The sequence below is a fragment of the Tympanuchus pallidicinctus genome, unplaced genomic scaffold, assembly GCF_026119805.1.
Source record: "Tympanuchus pallidicinctus isolate F22 unplaced genomic scaffold, pur_lepc_1.0 scaffold20, whole genome shotgun sequence".
NCBI classification, from domain to species: domain Eukaryota; kingdom Metazoa; phylum Chordata; class Aves; order Galliformes; family Phasianidae; genus Tympanuchus; species Tympanuchus pallidicinctus.
Window position 1 is genome coordinate 9,007,976 of NW_026294722.1, and position 20,389 is coordinate 9,028,364.

Sequence of the window (20,389 nt, forward strand, 5' to 3'; positions counted from 1 at the left end):
TTGTTAGTCTCTTCAAAGCTGGGCAGTGTCTTCCCTAAGCCCGTCTCTTGGCTGAAAGCCTGCTGTTCTGAAGTCTAGGGTTGTAATTATGTTTTGGATGTGACTGCCTCTCCATATGTCCATGGACTCATCAAATAGTTTAGCCCTTCCTACCTGTCTGGTGGACCATCCCTCACCTCAGAGTAGAGCTAGTGAGGTTGAGTTGCTGACCAGCTTGCATGGGTGAGTTTCAGTCTTCTCTGGGGTTTGAGATTACCCAACCTCCTTAGTCTTGTCAACCAGTATTCAACTACTCTTTAGATTAACTTTTTTCCTGTACATCTAACTAGAATTTCCTGTGTTGTGATTTATGCTCGCTGCTCCTTGTTTTATTCCTCTGCACCTGGGAATGGTCTCACTCCATCTTTGCTATGTGCTCCTGTAGTAGCCAAAGGCAGCAGTGACTCTCCCTCTGCCTTCTCCATGTGCAAACCCAGGTCTTAGTTTCCTTGTGCATTCTAATCTTCAGTCCCCTGAGCATCTCAGTTGCTCTCAGGTGCGCTGATGCTGTCTTTATACTGGGGAGCTAAAGCTGGGTGCAGATGCCCTTGGAGTGCTAAAAAAGGGGAAAAGGTACTTTTCCTTTTCCTTTTACCTGTGGATCTGCTTTTGCTGGTACAGCTCTGGATAAAGCTGCTGCAGTCTCTGCAGGCATAACTCTCCTTACCCCTCTCACCAGTTTATTTCCTTAAGTAACAGATCCAGCAGAACATTCACTCTAGTTGGATCAGTGACCACTGGTGCTGATACACTGTGCTTGCTGCTTTCTAAAGCTCTTGGGTTTAGGAGAGCTGCTTTTCCAGGCTGCCTTACTGAGGTAGTTGGCATGAAGTCTCCGTGGGAGCCGGAGTTTGCTATCAAGAGAGTTCTTCCAGCTATCAAAAGAAGCTGCCAGCTACTGGATATTACTGTTGACTGGTCTTTTTCAAGTGCCCACCATGATGTCCCCTGTGTTGTTCTGTCCTCTTGATCCATACATTTCTGACTCAGTTCTCTAAGAATTGCAGTCTCTCAGAAGACAACAGAGCTAGCTGACACACGGAGTTCGTATGAAGCATATTCTACTCCAGGTGTCCAATGCACAGGGTTTTATGATGGTGTGCCTTCTTGTCCAAGTGTGTATGTGTATATAAATATACATATATTGGATATATATATTTCTAGGAAGATCTGTCAGAGAGTGTTTTGGGTGGAGATTAGCAGCCAGTTCCGTGCTGATGTTGCTTTGTTGTCATTTCACATGTTGGATGTCAGGACTCATTTCTCATTGCTGTTTGCTAGCTATGGATTGCCTACAGAAATTGTTTAGCACATAGAGGAATTTATGTGCACGTGTGTATATGTGTGTGTGTTTTGTTTTCCACAGAAAGACTTGAAATCTTGCATTTCCTGGTTTTGGAGTCCTGAGGAAGTCTGATACACATTACTGGGTTCAGGGGCTGCAGCTGCTGACTTTCAGAAAATGTCTCAAGGGAGAGTTTGTATGCAAAGCTCTAAACCTGGAAAGCCCAGTGCAGACTCCTGACATTCAGCTTCTGTTGAAACTTCAGAGACTGAGCCTGTGAAACTGTGACTCCATGGATGGGTCGGGGAGGTGTCCATGCACTGGTAGCTTGCCCAGATCTACAATATCTGCTCTGCAGAGCTGTGTTCCAGTGCACTGGAACAGACCAGTGGCTTCCTACTGCAGCGCTTTCATTGACAGATCCCAAGCAGTTTTGCTTTACTATTGAAAATAGAGTAGCTGAGCAAGTTGACAATGTGGGAATTTGACTCAAACGTGGTTTGAAATTCATGATCCTTGAGGTCCCTTCCAACCCTGGCCATTCTGTGATTCTCTTAATACAGATGTCAGTCCCATCACAATTCTCTTACAATGGTTTGAGTTGGATGCAATGACAAGCAAGCGCCGATAAGAGCGCAGCAGCTGCAGGTAATGAGGCTCACATTCCATTCCCCAGTACTGAAGCCCCATGCATGGAATTCCACGTCTGGCCTGCTGGGTCATTTGACTGTGATGGACTACGCCCAATCTCATTTTTGTGACTGCACAGCAGATGTCACAGAAGTAGGGTGAAATGAGAGCCACGGCTCTGCCTGGGTCTGGATCCCAAGAGAAGTGGGACACGAATCACTGCGCTGAGTCGCAGTTGGAAATGACCTTCACACGTGCAGGGGGGGAATGTGAGGTGAGGAACAAAGGCGAGCTTTGTGTTCAGCTGCAGGGTGATGCACTCAGCCATACGCCTGTAAGTGCTCTCTGACAGCGGGAATGAGGAGCTCGACTGCGGCATTCGTTGGGCTCAGTGCTCGCCCAGCTGGCTGAGTGCAGTGTGCCTTGGAGAGCTCAGCCTTGTTGGCAGGCTCATCTTAAAAGGCAAAAAGAAAAGAAGTGAGGTTCCTAGCTGTGCATACAGGAGGTCTGGTTTGGGAAAGTGTGTACGGTATGTCAGAGGAATGCGGAGATCATGAGGAAGATCTAAAAATAAATTTAAATATGGGGTATGGTGTGTGCTGTCTTTTATAAAATTAGAATTCACTCAGATTTACAGCTTCCCCACCTACCCTGAATGCTGGAAGCCATGGGCTGAGAAGTGGGGAAATGCCCATGGCCCCTAGTTAATTGCTGTTCCTCAGGTTTAGTTCTTCCTGGGTGCTGCTGAAGTGGTTCAGGAATTAAAAAAGAACCCAAACAAGCAGGAAGAAAGTAGCACTAATATAAACCTAATTACCACTCTGGGAGAAGTTCTCTGTTCTACCCTATATCCAATGTTCCTTTGTTTCTTAACGCCTCCAGCTCCTCCCACCAGCCCACTGCTTGGGGCTTGTGGTCCTGCAGTGACCGAACCTGCTGGTAAAACAGGGCTGATGGTGAAGGATTGTACTCCCAGCTTTTAGACAGGTCTGTGATTTGGCCAGGAAGAGCAATAATTCAGATTTATTTTCTGTTAATCGTTTCCTTTCATTATCTATGCTATCCTTCCAAGAAGGGCGAGTGGTGTAGTATTTATTCCGCCAACACTGAGTTAGAAGTAATGAGAGAGAACTGTCCGTATCTTTTTACTTTATCTCAACCAGATATTTTTTTATTACCATATTTTATTTATCTCGATCAGATGATGTTGGTTTCCATGATTTATTACAGCAGCTGATTTGCAGTATAGCTTGGGTAGATCCTGTTCTTTGTTTTTGATGTGGCTTCATGTCCTGTGAAATGGAGATGGACGGAGGGGAACGGCCTTAGGAAATAAGGATGGTCTCTGACTAAGAAGGAAGGGGCACGTGGAAGTCCCACTGATGGCTGCATGACTCGTGGCTGTGCCCATTCTCATGACAGTGGTTCTTCTTGAAAATGATCTGAAGATTCTCATGGGCCAGATGTGGTTTCTTTTCTGTCTTTGGTACTTTTTTGTTCAGATCAGTCGGATGTCGTACATGTATGCTGTAAAGCCTTGGTAGCTTCTTCCATCATGCAGTTTGCCCCGGACGACTTGGCACAGCTGTAAGAAGAGCCAACTACAATGACCTGCTTTTCCCTTTTTTGAAATCACTAATTCTTCAACAAAAAGTCAAAATAAAGAAGGACAAATATTTCCAGGAGTAAAGAATGCTTCCAGAGTGAAACCAAAATGTACTGTTAGCTTTGCAGCTTTCCTTTGAGCAGGATGGGGACTGCTGCTCCATTGGCTCCCTGTCCTTGTCTTACAGGTGGTTAAACTTGTGAGGGTATTTAGAAAATCTGTACCTAAGTTTTTAAACTTTGCTCTGTTCTGTAGAGGGGGGAGACACTCCTCAGCAAACCTGCTGCTTTTCTGCAGTGCTTCTGTTATGATTTTGTAATTGGAAAATAATTTCTGTAACAGAATATCAGACAGGCTTTAGGTTCATATCCATGTTGTCTCTTCCCTTGAGCAGTTGTCCCACTGCACACACTGGGAGCACCTTTTGAAACACCTAAAGCAGCAGTGAGGCTGACGCCTAGAGCTTTGTTTCAAGTTGGTGCTCACTGTAGGTATGTGCTTCACGTTAGCTTGATTCCCAGTCAGAACAGCCACCTGCTGGTCCGGTTCTTCCTCCTTTCCAAAATTGTTCCCTATATGTGTTTGTTTTTTTAAATAGCAGAATTCAAACTCTTCTTGACCTGTCCTGGCAGTGAAGCCTTTGGCTGAAATAGTGTCTAACCCCCACCATGATACCGTTGTGAAGGTGAACAGTGACAGCTTTGGCCAAATGTACTTAGAAAGAAGCGTTAGTGAAGGAGGGAGATAAACAAGTTGAAGAGATTAAGGGAAAGCAAAGCATCTGCTGTGCTCATTTAGTGCTTCCCATATGGGAAGCATTCATGAAATAGCATTAGACTTTAAAGAATTTGTATTATTTTCAACTGCCAAGCTTGCTATGGAACACAAAGAAGAGGGATGCTGTGTGTTCTCAGGGCTGACTTCTGCCCATTACTGCTGGAAGTGTTGTGTTGCTGCTGTTGCCCTGCTTGAGACAGCTGTGCAGATTGATGGGAAACCCATGTGAGGTCATGAATAATATTTGGTTGAGGAGCCTACAAAAATAGGAAAGGTAAAAGAACAGTTATTGGCTAGACCCGCCAGATGCTAAAGAGAGTGATTCTAAGTATTTATTAAAGCTTGTTGAAGATGATTAAAGCTGTAGAAGTCAATTAAAGCCAATAGAAGATTTCCACTGATTTGAAGGGGCCAGAAGTGTCCTGTGGGGACAAGCACACCTGGTGGGAGATGCCCCTGCCCACAGAAGGGGTTGGAACTGGGAGCTGCTTAAGGACCTTTCCAACCCAAACTGTTGAATGATATTTTTGTCTTTTCCTGACTTTATTTGTATTAACACAGTTCACATGTGGCATTTATTTATATACAGCCATTTTAGGGCTCCTGTGTCTAAGGTCAGGATTTCATCATCTCAAGATTTCCCGGACAGAAATACACATGCACAAGTCATGCAGCAATCACCTTTTTTTTTTCTTTTTCTTTTTCATTTTATTCAGAAATCTTGCAGAAATGACTAAAACCTCCTTTTTCTTTTGGGAGAGGTAGGACTTGGCCATATGTTGGCCATCTGTATATCATCTGAGAAGCACGCGAATAAAATCTTTGTATTACCTCAGAAAGTAATCTGCAGGCTGCACAAATTTAGGAAGGGCACTTTGATTAATTGCTCTTTAAGAAGCTCAGTGTGTCCATCTGGCCTTGTGCTGCAGCTCCAGATGGAGATGGTCTCCTCTAGGCCACATGTCACATCTGCCAGCCTGGAGTGGTACCCCTGTGTGTCTAAAATGGTACCAGGCACCGATGCTGCTGAGCTGCTCCTTTTGTGGAAGTCTGTTACTGAGGGGAAAGAAGGCAAGGGAATACATTTTCACATCTCTCTGAGCTCCTTCAGGTTGTAAGGACTCACAGAGGCTCGTGATGTCCCCGTGTGGACACCCAGATTGTGGTGCTGCCCCAAAATGGAGGGTGAGAGCATGCACAGTGTACCCAGGGAGATGAGCTGCTCTGCCTGGTGTCCAAGCTCCAGGAAGCAGCGGGGAGACTGAAAAGGTGACAGATGGATCAGGGGAGCCACGCTTTGCCACTGCTGCGGCAGGTCCAGCATCTGGGCTGCACCAAGGTAATGGCAGCAGCCTGGGGAGCCTGAGGGCTGGAAGCCAGTTTCTGCAGAGCAGCGAGAGGAGCGCTTGTCTGCCTGCTCAGCTTCCACTGCCGGGCAGGTATGAGGCTCTGGCAGATGGGGGTTGTGAAAAGAGGAAGAGGCATTCATGCAGGTTCTCCCTCCAAGGTGTGACCTTGTAGCAATAAGTGCAGCATCAAAACCAATGCTGCGAAGAAGCGAAGGCGCGTTGTTCTCATAGGTGACTCCCTCCCTCCTCTGGGGAATGAGGGCTCCCATCTGCAGGCCAGACCTCATAAAGGCTCGGGTCAAGGATGTTACCAGGAAGCTTTTGAGCATAAGACAGCCTTCGGACTGTTATCCATTCCTCTTTCAAGTGGGTACCAATGATGTAGCTGCAGGAAGCCTGAGGTCTATCAAAAGAGATTTCAAGGCCCTGGGGAGACAGCTAAAGGACTCTGGAGCACAGACAGTGTTTTCCCCCACTAATAAGGAGAGACAGGGAAAGAAACAGGCGAGCTCAGGTCATCGGTGCCTGGCTTCAAGACAACTCAAGAACTCTGAATTGTATAACCATGGAAAAGGCTTTGGGCTGAAAGGTCTGCAGGGACCCTCCTGTCTCAATGGGGGAAATGCTGCTTGACCCGTAACCTGGCAAGACAGACTAGGATTGACTGGGGAAGGGAATACCAGTAAGAACACTGAGGTTACATTAAGGGATGGCGCAGTGCTGTTAAAGAATGACGAGGCAAATGGGAGAATCTGTGCTGATCCAGAATGGCTGCAGTTTCAGGATCTTCTATACCAACATTTTGTCCTGGTTTTAGCTGGGCTAGGCTTAATTTCCCTTGTAGTTATTGTATGATCTGGATTTAGGAAAAAAACAGTGTTGATAACACAGCGTTGTTTTAGTTTTTGTTGAATGATGCTGTACAGAGCCAAGAAAGTTTTCGTTCCTTGTACTGTCCTGCCAGTGAGGGGGCTGGGGCAGTGCAAGGAGCTGGGAGGGGGCAGAACCAGGACAGCTGACGTGAACTGGCCAAAGGGACATTCCATGCCACAAGGTGTCATTCAGAATGATAAAACTGGGGACATTTACTGGGGATATGGCCACTGCCATGACTGAGTGGGCATTGGTCAGTGGTGGATGAAGGGAAGGCAGCAGATGTCACTATTCTAGATTTTGGTAAGGCCTTTGATACAGTTCTTTATGGCACCCTTCTGGATGGATTGTCCTACTGTGAAACAAACGAGTTCATACCGTGCTGGGTGATGAACTGACTCGATGCAAGAGCTCGAGAGGTAAATGGGGCTACATCTGGCTGTGTACAGTTACCAGAGGTGTTCTCTGGGGCTCAACTCTAGAGCCAGTCCTGTCCAACATTTCTATCAACTAACTGGACACAGGCATGCATCCACAGCACGTCTTACGATGGCACAGATCTGAGAGGTGGTGCTGATCCCTGGAGGGACAAGAGGCCTTGTAGGAGGATCTGGATTGATGTGAGCATTGGGAAACCATCAGTGGCCCAAAGTTCAGAACAGCTGGTGGGATGCCCATCGTGTAAGACGTGGGACCGTCTCATCCATATTGTTAGAAAAGAAAACAGGGGCAGTAGTAAGGGCAATTTGCATCTCATGCAAGGGTCAGTTATATCTTGTAAACTACTAAATGAAATGCAAACAAGTCAAAGATTGTCTCTGTTTGCAAAGAAGTAGCTGTTAAACATGCAGTTTTAGTTTTGGAAATTGTGACAGATCTGCTCCAGCTACTATAGTGGCAATTTGATTTTGCAGTGCTGTAACCATAGCAATTGTGTATCTTTTACCCTCATCTGGAGATCTTTGTGTGGGGGAAGTTGTCCAGGAGGGTGGATGTTCAAAGTGGTAGAAAAAAGCAGAACTTCTTATGTGTTTGTTAGCAGAGTTTTTAAAAAATTTTACACCTGATTCTACAAATCCTAAGTGCCTGAGTTAAATAGGGCTTGATTTCAGGAAGCAAATGGTAGATGTATGTATGTATCTTACTGATTTCTGTATCCTACCCTCCCTGCAATGTGATCTTTAGCCAGAAAAGTAGGATAGTGAACAAATCCAGAATTTGTCTGTTTGATGTTCACAGAGTCAATTCTGGACGTAGAGTGGTCTAATTCAGCTTGAAAGGCTTTGATGAAAAATGTCACTATTTAGTATTGTTTTGCATTGTCTTTAGATGTTATTTAATGCCTGCACTCACACATATTGTACGATTGTAAGGCTGAGGTCTCTCACAAATGGTCACTCTCGCAGTACTCTGAGAAGCATGTTCCATGGGGCTAACATGATGTAATTTTTGCAACATAAAACAGAGCTTCTACAGAGACAGCTTTGGGCATGGCACATGCAAGTACTTCTTGGCTCCTTACTTTGATCACAGCCTCCATAGCGTTCTCTTTCGCCTAATTTATCATGAAGTCAGCCTTATTTCTCTGTCCAAAAGGTATTTGTTAAAGCTCTCATTATGCTCAGTAGGTGCAGTGTCACAGATACTGCTGACTCGTTTACAGACAACTTGGAAAAGGTTTTATTGAGAAGATCCTACAGACTAACGTGAGAAGTTGTTTGTTTTCCTTTTGGGGTCTCCCAACACTTTCACAGCTTCACCAGCTAATTACTGAGGTATTGGAGCTGGTAGTCATTCAGATGTTAATTCTAGCATTTGTTTTAGCCACCCAGATCAACTTGGATTTTCTGGTCTTTGAAGTTGACAGTAAGAAATCAAGTTGGACCTTGAGATGGGAAAACATAACTGTTTTAAATTCCCACAAGAGAGGCAATATTTGGAATAGCTAATAATGATTTATTTGTACTCAGTTGTAATCAAGATAACGTTTCCATTGGTCTCCAGGAGTGAGATTTCTCTGTGTCTCAGAGCATTACTGGGTCTGTTCCTAAACTTATATTTCAGTGAGTTATTTGTGAAGACATTTTGCTATGTGACAAAATTAAACGCTCTGCGTTTGTCATGCGTATGTGTTTCCATCTCTGTGCTGATGACATCTCCCTCAGGGCACTCTCACATATAAAACCAACTCTTTAGCATAAATACTTGTTCAAATTAAATGCAGGAAGCAAATGGTAGATGTATGTATGTATCTTACTGATTTCTGTATCCTACCCTCCCTGCAATGTGATCTTTAGCCAGAAAAGTAGGTTAGTAATGATTTCTGAGTACCTGATTGTATGTATTATTTGGTGTGGTAGATCAATGGCAAAGAAAGCATCATCTCTTCTCAATGAATTCCAACAAACAAAAGGAAGGTTTATTAATAAACCGAATCTGTCAAAACACACTATGCATAAATGCTGTATTATAAAGGAAGTGCTGTATGTTTCACAACAAATCTCATTATTCTTATGTGGAATAGTCTGTGTTCTTCTTTCATGCCCTGGATAAGCCGGGTCAGCTTCTATGTCTCTCACTCCTCACCCTGGGTCTCAGTACTGCCCAATTCCTCAGCAGACAGCCAAGCAGAAGTGAGAGTTATTGCTGAGAGAACAGCACATGCTGTTGGACTTTTGCCCCCCTTTCTTTCCATTTCCTCCACTGCTTCCATTCATCCTGTTAGAGCACAGTTTCTGTGGCCTCTTGTGATTAGACAAGCACTTGTTTCCACGGTAGAAATTGTGTGATTATGGATATCATTTTAATATCAACTGAGGTCACCTTCTTATGAAAACTTTGGAACAGCTTGTCAAGAACGTACGGCTTCCCTAGGAAAAGAAGGTGTCAAATTCTGTTCCCAAACCCACCACCATGTTGTATTTCTTCTCATGCTCTTTGTACCACAGCTCATGGACTCCTGAGCCAGGATATCTGATTAAAAGAAGTAGTAACACACATCTAAAAGAATTCAAACTTGCATCATCCATGACAGCTGGATGAGGAACAGAGTGACATCCTGCCATCATTCAGGCTCTCAGATTAAACTCTCTGTCAACTGTATATCTCTCTAAGAAGGTGAACAGATATTTCTGTCAACACCCAGCCTATATTTAAAGCTCTGGGCTTTGAACTGATGTTTGAAGGCTTGAGCCACTTTAGGGACTATTTATCGTCTATATTGTCTTTGCCCGCCTAGAAGATTTTGTAGCCCTCAGCTGCTCTTAGAAATAAATCACCTGAGAAATTTCCTTCAAATTGGAACTGCAGAGCATTAGAAAATTCAGGGATCCTCAGGTGACTAACCATAATGGTGGAGGAAGGGAAAAGACTAAAATCAAGAGGCCCATGGGAGGAAAAAGAGTGCATACACTCTGGGAAAGAGAGGAATACGGCAGATGCAGAACAGAAAAGGTGGAAAGCAGGAGAGCTGGAGTCTGGCAGATGAATAGTCTTCATGTTGGGCACTGCTAGGTCTGCTCCCTCCTTGCTCTGCTATGACCTTTCTCCTAGTAGCTCAGCAGGGAAGGCTCTCTGCTATGTCATCTGGGATAACTCAGTATTAAGGCACAGAGCTTCCACAAGAAGAGGAAGATGTTTGTTTCGAGCCAAACTTTGCTGCTATGGCCTTCAGCTGGAGTAACCTACAAAGATTTTAGTCCTAATTTTTGTGGAACGTATGAGAGGGGAGTTAACCAGGAAACTTGCATTTTCAGCTTTCCATATTGGATCTGCTGGAAGCCTGTGCTGTGCTGTCCTTGAGAGCAAACCTAAGCTCTGGTCTCACATGAGATTGAGAAGTCCTTTTTCAGTGTGGTTGATTGTAGGCAGGTTTTGCAGTGCTGGTTAGATACATTGAAATGTTTCGTTAATAAAACCCTTCTCAAAGAAAAGAACAAAAAACCCAGTTACCAACCAAAAAAGAAAAACAAGCAAACAGACAAAAAACAAATTACAACCCTAAAAATTCCCAAACACCAAGTACCTAGAATTCTCCTTAAATGCAAGTTAGTTCTGCCAAGAATGCCTGTTCAAAGTCTATCTTCCTGGTTGCCAGCTTCCTAAAAAAACCATTTTGTTTATGACAGCATCAACTCCATGAAGAAAACAATTGTCCATTGAAGAGAAACAAATCCAACCTACCAGCTTCAAAGCTCTCTACTTCGATTGCTACATGCATTAGGCAGTTTGACATATACACTCGAGAAGCTAATGAAAGACAGCAGCCTTAATATGTTCCTGATTTGGTTTAGCACTTTGGGTTTAACAGTAGACACTGGCAGATCGTCTGAAAAATTCGGCATTTGCACAAGGCACAGTAGTTACAGCAGGAATTCAAGTGTGGTTTGCAGGTTTTGAAGTTTGGCACGCAGTCAGCAGCAGGTGTGGGCCTTGGTTTTGGAGGTTTCTTCGGTTCAGCATTTTTCTGGAACAAAAACATGAAAATTCATACAAATGCAGAACAATTATGGGTCAGGATAAGGGACGGATGCAAAGAAAGTGAACTGTGGGAACTTCTGGCTTGAGATGGCAGTGAGACCCAAATTAAGTAGCAGCATGGAGTTGATGTGGTGGGACTGGGCTATGGGAACCCATGGAGCAGAATGGCACACTGCGTATGGATGTGCAGCGTAGGCAACAGACACTTCCTATTATGAGTGCCTAAAAATGTGACTGAATAGACCTTGCAAATACACCGTGCAGAAGAATGCAGCAGCAGCAAAGAAAGCAGCGCAAGAATCTTTAAGGATGACGTTATTACAGGTTCAACAAGGTAATGAATTACTCTTGGATGCCCAGCTTGTTTGTCAAGCTGCTTTTGGAGCTCAGTGATCATCTGTGCATCAGATTTGCATCTGGGAATCCTTAACTGCAGACACAGGTGAGTGAGCTGAAAAAGGTTTTGCCTACCTGAGGAGTGCTGCTTCCCTGTGATTTGGAAAGAGGGGAAAGCTGGGGCTGGTCAGCACGTGCCTGGCACCTGGGCAAGGCTTCTGGAGCCTTCCACAAATGCCCCTGGCAATCTTTTAGAATTGGTAAGTTTACCAGAAGTCTCATTTGTAAGGCAAACATGGATGTGGTCTGTAAGTGCTTTAGACGTCAAGCTCGAGTACTTTGAGTTTGACTGCAAGAACGACCTGCTGAGAGCTGCAGTGGGAACAGCAGCACCTCCTGTGGCCTTTATCAACCTGAGTCATGCTGGGGGCTTAGGAAGTGTTTCAGAGAAGGCTGACCATTCAAAACACTAGAAAGGAAAAGAAGGAAACTCTAAATGTTGCTGGTTGTAGTGAAGACTAGCTTGGCTTCAAAGAAGCTGCCACGTCAAACCAAAAAATGAAGTAAAAATGCTATTTTCTACTCTCTCAGAGAGTCTTGAAAATACCAATCTGAACCAAACAATGGGATAAAATTCCTAGGTAATGTTTTCAACTGAACACCAAATTATTTGGATCCTTCTACTTCAGTGTTTTGGCACATGCAGTTAAAAGTGAGCGGAGTGAGTTTGTGCCTCTAAGCTGCAGGGCTTGGACAGCTGACCCACGTGCTGTGATTGGGAATGGCATCTTTTTTTGGCCAATACCTGAATAGTGTTGCAAATACTTCGAGCATCTCAAGTCTAAGCTAGGTTTTCTGTAAGAGGATTGTAAAATAAAGCAAAACAGAAACTACAAAACCAAAACCCAGTAACCTGTAACTAATGTAGAATCATGCTTTTTTTCCCCATCATTTATGTTTTTCATCTTTTCATTTTACAGTATTAAGCTTCAAACTTTATGTAAGTTAAGTCATGGAATGACTGTAAAAACTCTCTAGATAAGTGCACTGGGGTGAAGTATAGCAATAATAAACCATTCTATTTTGGCAATATTTTCTGAACAGCTGCCTACCTTGGAAGATTTCTTATTCTCTGCCTCTTTTCTGCTGACTTTCTGGGATCTTTTAGTTAAATCTTCAAAAAGAAAAGCAAAACATAACATTAAATCAGTCTTACAGCAAATATTCTTTAACAGATATGCTTGATAATATTTTTATGCAAGATAACCTGCATTGCTGTCATCACTGCAGGCGTCCAAAAAAAAACCCAACCCCCCCCCCCCCCAAAAAAAAAAAAAAAAACAAAAAAACCAAGGGCTCTGTGTTAGTAAATTCTCTTGGAGTATTTATGCATATTAATTGTATTTAAAAAAAAAAAAAAACAACAGGAAAAAAACAGTGAGAATTCCATGTTTTCTTCTGTAAAAGTGGTGTTACCTACACAAATTTGACAGGAATTACTGTTCTGGTTTCATCAGCAAAAAACTCTTTGCTGTTTTGGCATAAAACACCTTGAATTCTTCACTTTCTTGTTCCTTTTTTACTTAGCGTCTCTTTTCATGAAATGCTAAGGCAAAGGTGTTTCATCAACACACCTGTAGCTTTTAAATGTTTGTGTGTGTTGCTGGAGTTGATTCTTGAATTTGGTAAATTTTAGAGAGGAGATTTCAGACTTCGTGTGATGGAAGTTTGTAAAGTTTCTTCTTTTATTTTAAGGTCAAAACACTAACATGAAATTTCTCACATTATCCTTTGAGGAATATCAGCTTTATTATTATATCACCTTTAATAGGAATTACTGTTTGATGTTACCTCCATAATTAAGACTTGCCTTGGGATCTAACGCAGCAGGAGTTTTCTGTTAAGGAGTGAACGCTGCCCTTCTCATCTATCACAATATTTTTGTACATTGTGAGCTTTGGATTAAGTGTAAGATCCCTGATTAATTGACATGAAAAGATTTGCATACGCCTAATTATGAATGGTGGCTGCTTGCTTGTTCCAGAATTTGCTACCCAAACCTTTTTGAACACTTAATAATTACCAGAATTTGCAGAATTACGCAATTAAGAATGCACTGCTTGGCAGTTTCACTTATTATTTTAGCATCATTACAGAGCTATGGTTACACATCCATCATCAAGTGACACTGGGTGGAAAAACCGTATTTCAGGCATAAGGAATTTCAGGCCACTCAAGAAGAGCACGGCTTGCACCCTCTGGTGTGGGTTGGTCAGTTCCAGTTTCATCTGGCACGTTGTGTTGGCTTTGTTATGCTGCCCCCTGAAATTTTGTGCTGATAGCTGAAATACCTCACTGACATCCCATTCTGTGACAATTGGGTTTTCTATGTCTGCAACTGTTCTGGAATGCTTTGCTTATAAAATTGTTTTGATAATGTTCAGTTAAAGATGGAGCAATATAATTAAACTGAGATTTAAACGCTGGTGTAACAAAAATATGCAGTAGTTATTCTAGAGATTCTGGTGAAGATAATGTTATCCAGTGGGCAGACAAGAGGGAAACATAAAAATACATTTTTTAAATAGGTGAACACTGTAGTTGCCTCTTCCTTTTGTATTTAGATGATGCCTCTTTCTCCCAACCGGCCAATGATTTCATATTCCTCATCTTTTATTTACTGTGCTTTCAACTGCTGTCTAACTGACCAGCTGCTTACAAACCTTTGAAGTCATTCTTTCATTTTGGGTGTTAAATGCTCGTTGTTTTTGCATGCATATAGGACAAGGATGAACACTGTTTGCTTACATTTACCATGTTAGTTTACTGTGAATTTCTTTTCTTACTTTGGATAATTGTTTCTTTTCTCTACTGGCTCTAAAATGGGAAAGTGGCAAAACTGGGCTTTTCCACAGCATGATGGGATGATGTGGATCTTGCAGAGAACGAAGGTGTGCAGAAAGGGGAGAGAGCTTTTTGTGAGGCATTTCAGAGCCATCTAAAGCAAAAAGGCCTGATAGCATTAGGAGATTTTTCCTGTCTTGAGTGTCTGTTGGCAAAATAATATGGCATGCTAACCTATCTGCTATGCTCAAGGCATGTCCACGTTTTTCCAAGGAGACACAGAAGTTAACCAAAGGGAATGCATTTTATAATTCTGATTCTAGTTGTAAAGGAAAAAAAAATATTGGAAGTGTGGGGAGTGTAGGATTAGAAGCAACACAGAATGGTGTGGCACGAGTTTAACAAATGTGTCATTAAACCAACTTGATTAACACAGGGATAAGGAGATTTGGATTTCATCGGAGAGACTTGTGTGGGACAGCTGGCTCACCTAAAAGAAACATTGCCCTTGAGTAAAAGGGCAGAGGAAATAAAAGGTGAGAAAATTATTTGATTGGAGAACAAGTCCTAGAAGCCTGCAGAAGGGAGATGAACAGTAGAAGTTTCTCAAGAGAGAACTGAAAGCTGACTTAAATTGCATTGAAAGCGTCAAGGTTGAGATTATGAAAAAATATTTGTGGAGGAAAATGTTAAAGCATTGTCTGACAGAATTCACCACAGGACCAATGGGCACCTGTCAGCAATGGTAGGGGCATAGCCTGTCCTGCCTTGGATACATTGATGACTTCTAGCTCCCTTGCAATCCTCTCCTCTCTGGGTTAAAGATCACTTGGCACAGGTAAACTGATGTTATATTGATATCTCAGCAGAGAAATCAACAGATTTCTACAAGAGTTGATAAAAAAAAAAAATAAATAAATTGCTCATATTCACTTCTATTTGCACTGGAGTTTCAAAGGAAGATTGATGCCCATATCAGTGAAATAACCTTGCTCTTGAATACAGAAGGACATATGGTATGATAGGAACCTCAGTGCAAACTGCAAATCTGAAGGCAGCTTTTCTGTTGTTGTTCTTTTTACACTAAATTGTGGCTTGCCACACTGCCATGCTTGAATCCCATGGCTGCACTGCCACTGCAGTTCTGCGTAACACTAAGGCATCTGTGTGAAATGCAATGTTGTGGTGAGCTATCTAAATAGTCCATATTAATCAACAGCTGCATTTTCTTCAAGTCCTGTTAATTTGGCATCAAAGGGCAAATTTTACTAACCTACGATGGAGATGGGTGGGAGATCTGGGAGGTTCATTTTGTTGTTCTTTGACAGGTTGCATTCTGTCTTCTCCTCGATTACCAGGTGAGAACTGGCAGCTCTGAGCAAACTGTAGCAGAGCAATAGGCTTAGGAAGAGGTTCTTACTTTCCATCCTGGGGAGAAAAAATCCCACTGTTCATGAAAACCAAACCACAGTCAAAGCCTGTGTGCATAAGAGAGGTACCTGTGTGGTAGAAGAGAAGGAGATGAGTCTCAGCAATTCTGTCATGTTGAGCAGTTTTATCAACAGATCTTTGACAATTATTTGTTCCTACTACATCAACCTTGGTACCTGGATACCTCGGATTGCAGTTGTCTTAGCGGGGGGACAAAAAAGATCTCTCAAACATAATCCTCTAGAGAATCTTTTTTTTCTTCTGAGCCTTTTCTCAAAAGTTCCCCCCCTTCTTCCTTCCCACTGAGGAAAAAAAAAAAAAAAAAAAAAAAGAAGGTGTGAAGAGTTCTCCCCACTGACTTTAACAGTATTGTTTATTGAACAACCAAGGGAGAAATTTCTGCATTCACTTTTGGCTGGCCCCGTCACATGGTGGTATTTTTCCCAGAAAGTTCTGTTTACATATTTGTGCCATAAAATCTATAATAATAATAATAATAATAACAGCAATAAAAACAAATTATGTTTCCTATTACTTTTCTTTGTCTACAAACAAGTCATGAAGAAATATTTTATTATATCCTGGATGTGGCTGCTGTGCTTGCATATTGGTTCATAGCCATAACTCAAACAAATTATTTAAGCCTCAGGGCTGAAAGGCACTTGCATGCCAAAGGATTTAGTATATACTCAGTAATTTTTCAGATCAGCAATGCCTATAGGATTTGAGCATACTTAAAGAGAAGCCTGCCCTTTGTTGAATCTGGCCATGGACCTTGGATGAAAGCCACTGGCCCTGGACAACCTCTGAGTGGCTCTGTGCAGCAACACGGAGCACACAAACCCAGTTACCATTTTGCTCTCATTTTCTTCTAGATTTATAATGCTGTTGAAGTTCAAAGTTAATGATTGTTTCCATGTGCAGTAGTTTTATGATGTGTCAGAGTTATGAAACATTCCTTGTGGACGTTCTGCCAATCTTCAGATTTATGTGTAGCTTTTTGTCAGTGAAAAGCTACTAGCAGTATTAAAAAAAAGCAGTGAAGCCAAATAGTTCAATAGATTGTGACAGTTTAATTAGTGGAGACAAAAGATGAAGAGCTTCTGCTTTCGAAGTAGGGCATTTCCACTCTGCTCGTACAGCATCACCTTGAGCATCGCGAGGAGTTTTGGGGACCATAAGAAGTACATAAAGAATTACTGTCCAAAGAAGGGATACAGAGATGAGCAGGAGGGATGTACTGGGAACTGAATGCTGCTGTGTCTGTATCTCCAGTGGTATGCAGCTGGTAGAGCTCAAAGCCGTATGGAAATTGTGACCCAAGCTGTGTTAAAGTAGTGGCTGTAGATAGATGTATCCTTTAAATGATTTGATGAAGATTTTGTGATAGGCAATGGGAGGAGTCTTTAATTTGATTACAGATACGGTCTGGTATTAAATGTGGAGGTTGGTGGCCGTGTGTGTTGCAGGGGGGTTGGAGATTCATGATCTTTGAGGTCCCTTCCAACCCTGGCCATTCTGTGATTCTGCGATATCTGTAGGTTGCTCTGAAATTAATGCCTTCTATTTACTCATGGAAATTTCAACAAATACAAAGAGCACAATAACACTGTTCGGTAGAGCAAACTCTCAGCTACAAAGCAGTATTTTTCAACACAGTCACAACCATTAGCTCTGCATCTCTGTTAGTGATGAGCAGCAGCCTGCGCACTGAGCTCCTCAAAACCCGCACCAACAGAGGCCACCATCACCACTGCTGAAATGACCAGATCACTGCGCTCACCACCACTGCTTGACTTCCACAAACATCCAGAAAATGTTGATGAGTATCACTGGGTGCTGCTTTGTCAGCATGGAGGAATTCAGTGACGCACCTTTGCTCCGCTCACACTGCCATGTCAGACACCATTTTGTCAGGCTGCCTCTCTGCTGCCATCTGTTGCATGGTGACAAAATGGAACAGGATGCTGATGGGAAGGTTCAATCCCTACTGCCATCCCACCAATACCAGCCTCTGACATTGTGGGCCAACATCATAAGTTAGGAGGCATTACTTTCAGAGCAGCCCATGTATTTTGATCATAGAATCTACCAGATAACCCTGCTTGGGTGTTACATCTAACAGCACAGTCTGCTAGATGAATGCAAGCAGAGCTGACAGAAAGACAAAGTGAGTGGAAAGTGGAGTCAGAAGTGAAAGTGAGACAAAGGTACTGGTAGGATACTCTTTTCCATCATGTTGCAAAACTCCTCCATGTATTGCCCTTTTTTTTTTTATTTTTTATTTTTTTTTTTATATTTATTTTTTGGCATTACAAGAGAGTTTTTATTTTCCAATTTTGCTCATTAGTTTCCTAATTCTCCTTCTGGGACTCATTAGAGACTTCTTAAGGTAATCTATTTTCCTTAATTTTAGCAAGCTGCACATCTGCTTTTCTGCGAACACTTTGTTCTAAAGGAATTCATTTTCTTAGCAGATTCCTAACAATTAAAAAATATATTATTGCAGGGTTGCCATTTACTGATTTAATTAGACTAGAATGTACTATGATATGTTTAATGTGATTTTGTTTAGTTTACATGGAGTTAGTCTTGCAAGCAGAGAAGTAATCACTGAACATCAGCCACAGTTCAGCAAATTATGTAAGTAAACAGTTAACATGCGAAGTGCCCTTTACTTTCCAAGGGAATGACAGAAGTACACATAAAACCAAAAACAGAGCAAACAGTTGAAAGCTTAAAACAAATGAATTTATTGAGCACCGTCAGAGATTGCAGTGCCCTTTTCTATGCCATTCCCTCTGTATTTAGATTATACTATTGAATACGTAAGGAATATATTTGATACTCACCCCAACTGTTAAGTCCCATTAGTACTCTTTTCAAATATAAGTCAGCAAATGGCGTAGGATGAGAAAGAGCTTTCGTTTTTTCTAATCCATTTTATTTGGTGAGTTCAAATTAAGTCTTCATGAAAGAATTTGATTTCCTCAGTTGCACTCTGTAAACTCAGCAATTCTGAGAGGAGCTTGTTTCCTGCCACAACTGATTCCATTCTACTCTGAGGTTTATCCTCATCTAACAGCAGAGTGAGCAGCTGGAGACTTTGATTGGCTTAAACACTGGAAGGGACTAGTTTAAATTTTCTTGTGATGTCTGACAGACTCAGACCAACTCATAAATAAACTGGGATCACTCTAAATAGCTTGTTGAAAACTGTTGCTTAGAAAAACGAAATGTTAGAATGGGTGAACAAAGGAATATGAAGTACTGAAAACTACGTCACATCACTCAGAACTCAAAAATCTTCACCTGTGCTCTGCTCTGCTGCTCTTTCCATTTTGAATGGAATGAGGGAATGCAAGGAAAAAAAAACCAAAACAACAACCAACCAACCAAACCAAATCCAAACCACAAGAACTAGCAGATTCCTTGAAAAATTTCAAGATTTTAAGATGGAGCATCTTTGAAGTATTTAGGGAAAAAATTGAGTTCAACAAAATGACTGCATTGCTCCCCCTGAGGTTTTGGTTGGTCATTTATTACTACACTGTCCCGTCTCAGCCATCAGGTTTCAGTAGAAGAGCTGCCGTGAGGATGTGTTGGAGGGCAGGGAACGAATCCACCTGAGACAAATGGGAACGGCCAGTGCTGCAGGCAGGCATCTGCTGCGAATGCTCTGCAGTACTAAGAGCAGATTTACTTGCCTCTGACTACACAGAATGCAACTGTTGTACTCCTTCAAGACTTCAGAGGGCACTGTCAACACCGAAAACTCGTCAGTTAATTAAGTGCAAGCAATACCTGCTATTTATCCTCAAACTACGAAAGAATTTGGAATAAACCGATACAGAGCTTTCTTTAGATCAAACCTGAATCACAGTGTGTTTGAGCTATTTCATTTAGTGTTGTGAGAATGGGCTGTGAAAGTCGTAATCTACCTCTCTTAGTATTTCCAAGGTTTTGGTAAGGACAAAATTTCCGTTCCAATGAGCTTCCCTTTTTCACTGGAAAGCTCCAAGCAGGAAAAAAAAAAAAAGAAATTGTAACACAACTACCTTAATTTTGCAATTGAAATATAGGAAAAGTTTCTCTAGCTTAGGAACAGCTGCTTAATGAAAATGTGGGCACGCAGTGTGTTCATGTGCTTAACATTTATCGAATTCTTGTTACTTTAGAGCAGTTTCTAGCCCTTGCATGTTCGGAGGTGAGACTGTAGAAGAATGAGACTGAAAATTACAGCACACTTCTATTCCTCTCTTGTGTTCTGGTCTTTGAGCTTTTAGGGATCATGTGTCACACTTTCCAATTGCAGCAGCCAAGGCCAAATACTTGAGCAAAACAGCATAAAACCAAGAAAGACTTAATAACATTGCTCCAGGAACAGAGATATAAGGCTGCATGTTTTTCTCAGAGTTCTGATCTATTCTACTTTGCTTTGGGTACAACGTGGTAGTTGTGATGCACTGATCAAACTGGAGGAGGACCGATACGAATCATTTTATATCTTGTGCTCCAGACTGAGGGTAAGGGATTCCCTGGGGTTGACAGGAAAGTTCACTGTCTAAAAGCCTTTTAATCTTCATCACTTTCATTGACTCTGTTTGGTCTTGATTCTATTTAGGTGTCCAGCTGCTGAGAAATGCTTAATTAGATACGGTGTAAGTAAGAGTAAAGTTAGAGAAATGGTAAAGGAAACACACTGTGGCAAACATTCTTAATGTCTTATCTTGGACGAAA

At 42.2% G+C, this 20,389-nt stretch overlaps 1 protein-coding gene across 1 annotated transcript; it reads right to left on the reverse strand.

The window, feature by feature from the left end:
* Positions 1-8,968: 8,968 nt before the first annotated feature.
* Positions 8,969-19,179, reverse strand: ASIP (agouti signaling protein). Its single transcript, XM_052684181.1, has 4 exons — positions 18,502-19,179; positions 15,492-15,717; positions 12,487-12,548; positions 8,969-11,024 (listed from the first exon to the last, which is right to left on the reverse strand). The coding sequence occupies exons 2-4, from the start codon at positions 15,643-15,645 to the stop codon at positions 10,848-10,850; spliced, it is 393 nt and encodes a 130-aa protein (XP_052540141.1). The 5' UTR covers positions 15,646-15,717; positions 18,502-19,179; the 3' UTR covers positions 8,969-10,847.
* Between the last annotated feature and the right edge of the window lie 1,210 nt (positions 19,180-20,389).